The 5,228-nt window shown below is 36.3% G+C and overlaps 2 protein-coding genes across 2 annotated transcripts in view; both read right to left on the bottom strand.

Annotated features, from left to right (window-relative positions):
- Positions 1 to 36: 36 nt before the first annotated feature.
- Positions 37 to 2,400, bottom strand: LOC100631759 (probable aspartate aminotransferase, cytoplasmic). Its single transcript, XM_003390683.2, has 7 exons — positions 2,265 to 2,400; positions 1,986 to 2,167; positions 1,179 to 1,287; positions 965 to 1,077; positions 802 to 906; positions 305 to 455; positions 37 to 206 (listed from the first exon to the last, which is right to left on the bottom strand). The coding sequence occupies exons 1-7, from the start codon at positions 2,383 to 2,385 to the stop codon at positions 37 to 39; spliced, it is 951 nt and encodes a 316-aa protein (XP_003390731.1). The 5' UTR covers positions 2,386 to 2,400.
- A 2,193-nt stretch (positions 2,401 to 4,593) lies between these two features.
- The window catches only part of LOC100631884 (aspartate aminotransferase, cytoplasmic-like), a 3,655-nt gene continuing 3,020 nt past the window's right edge, over positions 4,594 to 5,228 (bottom strand). Inside the window, exons 7-9 of the mRNA XM_020004591.1 lie at positions 5,022 to 5,209; positions 4,831 to 4,973; positions 4,594 to 4,751 (exon numbers count right to left, since the gene is read on the bottom strand). Of these exons, the coding sequence (XP_019860150.1) occupies positions 4,612 to 4,751; positions 4,831 to 4,973; positions 5,022 to 5,209 (471 nt within the window). The 3' untranslated portion in view covers positions 4,594 to 4,611. The remainder of the gene's footprint in view (positions 4,752 to 4,830; positions 4,974 to 5,021; positions 5,210 to 5,228) is intronic.

Genomic DNA, 5,228 nt, shown 5'->3' on the forward strand with positions numbered 1-5,228 from the left:
ACAAACTCATCATCTCATTATTAAGACTAGCCATCCTCACCATTCCTGGTACAGTGTTGAGTTGTTTAAAGCAGTAGCTACAATCCTTGCTCCATGGTNTGNTGGGTTAGACCAAAGCCTCCTTGCTATCACTTTGAGCTGTGTCAACATGACTCCTGCCATTTCTGGACTTGTCAGGACACAGCACAATTGACCCACTCTCTCATCTAAAATAAAACAAATGATGCATTAAATACCAAATAAAAACTTGTTAGTTCTTGTCTTAATGAAGCACACATGCACACTATGTGTATAATGGACTAACTGTAGAGTCCAAAGTTTTTAGAGAAAGACTGAGTAATACAGAACTCCATTCCTTGTCTATCCATCTCTCTCAGTGGCCATGAGTCAGCGTCAATGTCACCAGAAGCAAATCCAATGTATGCTGTATCCATTACAGGAAATAGGCTCCTCTCCTAACAGAGTATATAATTAAATCATTGAAATCTTATGTAAATCCTTTGCATACAAATTGTAGAGCCAGCTGTGTTATTATTACAAATCGATTTTAATTTTGATAAAATGCTAAAATCACTTTGCTAATGTAGTACCATGTAGCTTGAAATTTTCATGGAATGTAAATTTCGTGGTTTTCGTGGTTGTGGGGCTTTCCACAAAATTTAAACCCAGGAAGTCATTGAAGTGCCATCCCTTACAAGCTATGTAAACTGTCAACCATTAAAATTAAACCACAAATTGCCCCACTAGGAGCAAACCACGAAAATATAGACCCACGAAAATTTCAAGCTATACAGTATATACCTTGAGTGCTTCAAAGATCCTCTTCCATTCTTCCTTTGAAGGATCAACTCCTGTAGGATTATGGGCACAAGTGTGTAGTATCACAGCTGATCCCTCAGTAGCAGACTAAAGGAACATAAAATATAATTAATATTGTGACAGAGAGATGGGGGGCAGGAGAGACCTTCAAGTCTTCAATCATGCCCTCAATATCAAGTCCTCTGGTGGTTGTATCAAAGTAACGATATTCTCTAATTTGAGTAAAGCCAGTGTTGCTAGCAATACCACGATGATTAGCTGAGACGAGGCAGAGAGAAGAGATATAAGGGGAAGATAAGGAGTGCAATAAATATGATGATGATCACACATTATGACATATTATATCGTTATATACTTACACCAAGTTGGATTAGATAAATAAATTGTGTCAATTTCAAGGAATTTCCTGATGAGCTCCAATGCTGCAAGGATGCTACCAGTACCAGATAAACACTGAATAGAACAGTACTAACAAAAACAGAGAATTGAGTGCGTACATTGTACATCACATTTGAAAGTGCATGAAACCCTGGACACATCAAAGGCAATCATGCAATAGTGCAAAATAGAAAATCCCACCAGTCTACAGCCATCATTGTGTAAGATTAATCAGATTAATTCCATCATTAATCATAGAGAATAAATATCGTATACCGGTTTATTTTTGTGGTAAAATATTTTCACAAATTTTGTGGTTTGGTGGATCATTTGTGAAAATTTTTCACCACAAAATTCTGCTTTCCATTGCCACGTGGTGCAGTTTGCAAGCAATTCGTGAAAATTAATTTTGCGAAATCTTAGAAATGCAAGATTCACGAAAATTTTTCACCGCAAAAATAAACCGGTATATGGTACTACAAGACTTAGCAACCATAACAGTTATTCATAGCTTCATTTGTAGTTATTATAACTAGATCTAACTTTTACACATAGGCTCTGCATTATTGTCTTAGCCCAATATACACTATGCAACTTTTGTTGCAAACAACTTGTTGCATGGACTGAACACAGTTTATACGAGTCAATGGAGCTTGCAACATGTTGCATGAAACAGTTCTATTTCATGATGCAACATGTTACAAGCTCCATTGACTCCTGTATTTATACTCTATTGCATGCAACAATTTGTTTGTTACAAATGTTGCATAGTGTATGTTGGGCTTTACTCTGTTTTGCGTTACAGCTGGTCCATCTGATCCCAGTACAAGTCTTGTTGCAGATTCAGTGAATGACTTGAGTCCATCAATGGGGAGGTACTCATGATTGAGCATCACATCAGAGGTCATCTGTGTCTCTATTGTCTTTACAACGGGCAGTACCCAGGGCTGGCCCTCTTCATCCCTGTAAGCTATTGAAGAATAGGAATAAAGGCAAGGCAAGCAATACTATATAATACTGTAAAACTACTCCTGCAGGGGTTGTTTTAAATAAAGACATCAGCTCACCGCCAACTGATAGGTTGACTTTTTTGGGGAAGGTGTCCTCGTTATATTTAGCCAGTACGTTGAATACAGCGTCAGGAGGAGCTGCTTCCATGCCATCGAAAACTGAGGTTGGAGAAGACATGTTTCAGCAAAAAGGTGTGGCTCAAAGTCAAAAAACAACAAAAACTAAATTATTATGACCCCCACCCTTTTGAGTATAAGTTTACAATTAATTTTGGTTCTTTCACCATCTCGCAATGACTAGCATTCATTGTTGTTTCTCCTTCAGCTTTAGCAGCAGCAGCAGCGGCTGATATAAACACTCAACCTCTTATTCACTGTAAGTTACTTACGCACCATGCAACAAGCAATACAATTGTATCTACCTTTACAATTTCTGATACTGTACACACATTTTTATGTTGTGTATTAAGTTTGAGCTGATTCTGATCAAAACTGAATTTTAAAATAAATCTTCATGAGAGACTTTCCATTTTTTATTACAATTTCTGATGCATATATACATGTTTAAAACATGTATATGCATCAGAAAATGATGATAAAAATGGAGAATTTTCTCCTAATCATTTTTGACAAATTTTATTTTTATGTTGTGCACATTGAGTATGAGCTAATTCCTCAAAACTGAATTTTAAGTTTTATTTTAAAGTTGCTCAAAATTTGTCAAAAATGATTAGGAGAAAATTCTCCATTTTACTACAATTTCTGATGCATAGATCTACATGTGTATTTACACAGCCAAATGTAATCATGTTGATCAGGCCTGATTAAGCCTGAAACCAGGCCTGATATCAGGTATGGACCATGGATTTTGGGCAATCAGTCCTGATACAATCATGGAGTTGGCCATGGATACAGGCATGATAATCATCTATACTGGATCAGGCCAGACTGACTTTCATGATTCAGCAATGATAGCCAACAGAGCTGTACCAGTACTGATATTAGACTTGATTCATTAATTTTGGGTAATAGTTTGAATCAAGCCTGAATATATTTCGCTATGTATGTTTTATAAAATATTTGAGCCAATTCCTACTAAAATTTTTGAGTACTTTCAAAAACAAGTGTAACAGTGTAAAAATAATTCCTATAATTGATTTCACCACCTTGCATGCATAGCTAGGCACTCATTAAGACTTATAGAGGTTCTCTCTACCTGCAACTGCTTCTAGAGAAGTTGTTAGACAGTATCTCTATGTTCTCTGGCTGTTAGAAAGCTCATAACTTTGTCCCGTGTGTAAGCCGCCATTTTGTTTTCCGTGGCCACACCCACTTACGTAAAGGAGCGTGGGCGGGTGGTTGCTAAGGCTTGTTATTTCTCCAATACAACATGTATAGAAGAAATGTAAGTGTGGACATACAAATATATATATATATATAGATAGCGCGACGATGAAATCAATTATAGGAACGACCTGGGGGCTTCGCCCCCAGGTCGTTAATTAGCAAATTTTTAGAATAAAAGCAAAAGCATAATTTTTTCAAAAATAGCTCTAAAATTACCCTAAATTTTTATTACATTTTCTGATATGCATTTATGTTCTTTTGCTATGCAAAAAATTTTGAGCCAATTCTGACTTCAATTTTCCGAGGTAAAGCCATTTTTAAAAATTAGCAAATGTTTGGAAAAAAGCAAAGGCTATAGCTCTAGTACATGGTTTTTGCAAAAAATGGCTCCAAAATCAGCCCAATTTTTTATTGCATTTTCTGATATATATATATATATAACATAGGTGTAGGAAAGGGGGTGGCTAGGGGGGCTGAAGCCCCCCAACTTTTCAGCAGGAGAGGTTTAGCGCCCTAACTTTTAGTAGATAAACAATAAGAAATACCATCACATTGCTTTATTTCAAGTTGTTAGTAGTTATTATTAGCTTGAAACTTCATTTACTTAAATGGGCATAAGGTAGCAATAACAAATGGCAGGAATTGGGCATGCAGTAGCTGTCGAGAGCACATATGACAGTACATATTTACATGTTTTTATGTTCAGTCCCCTTCAGCCCCCCCCCAACTTTTGAATCATTCCTACACCTATGTATATATATGAGGTCCTAATGCTGTGTAAAAAGTTTGAGCCAATTCAAACTTCAATTTCTTGAGCTATGGCCATTTTTAAAAAATGGGCCAATTTTTCCCTCTATACAAGAGTCCAGGGCTCTTTTTCTGAAATTGGATTTTTTTAAATTACAAATTTTGAAGTCTAGCCCACTTGGCATGTTTTGCCTGCTGCAGATCACATTAATAGCATTTGATAAGAAAGCAAAGTTATTTATTTATTAAAGGAAAACTAAACAATAAATAAATAAAGAATAAACAGCTTTTCATAGTCAAGTCAGGAAAGTTATTGGCCAGCGACAACTACCTCATGAATGGCATTAGCAACATAGTCAAGGTTACCATAATTGAGACCACATATATTGATCCTACCACTGGAGAGCAAATAAATATGATACTTCTTGACAAGAACATCAACTTGTGAAGCTAAAAAATAAAGGAAAAGAAGCATTGATCTTATTCACTATAAATACTAAATTACTAATGCATTATTGATTTCTCTTACTATTAAGTCCAGTGTAAGTGAACATCCCAATCTGTTTCAGTATGTGTGTCCAGTCTCCAGGAGTCCCCAACACTACCAACCTTTGATACAATTCTTCCCTCATTTTCTTTATGCGTCCTGTCATTGTTGTTATATTATCAATCCTATTATGACAAACTCATCATCTCATTATTAAGACTAGCCGTCCTCACCATTCCTGGTACAGTGTTGAGTTGTTTAAAGCAGTAGCTACAATCCTTGCTCCATGATGTGGTGGGTTAGACCAAAGCCTCCTCGCTATCACTTTAAGCTGTGTCAACACAATTCCTGCCATTTCTGGACTTGTTAGGACGCAACACAATTGACCCACTCTCTCATCTAAAATAAAACAAATGGTGCATTAAATACCAAATGAAAAC

This window comes from Amphimedon queenslandica, unplaced genomic scaffold (genome assembly GCF_000090795.2).
Source record: "Amphimedon queenslandica unplaced genomic scaffold, v1.1 AMPQUscaffold_12107, whole genome shotgun sequence".
Classification (NCBI taxonomy): Eukaryota; Metazoa; Porifera; class Demospongiae; order Haplosclerida; family Niphatidae; genus Amphimedon; species Amphimedon queenslandica.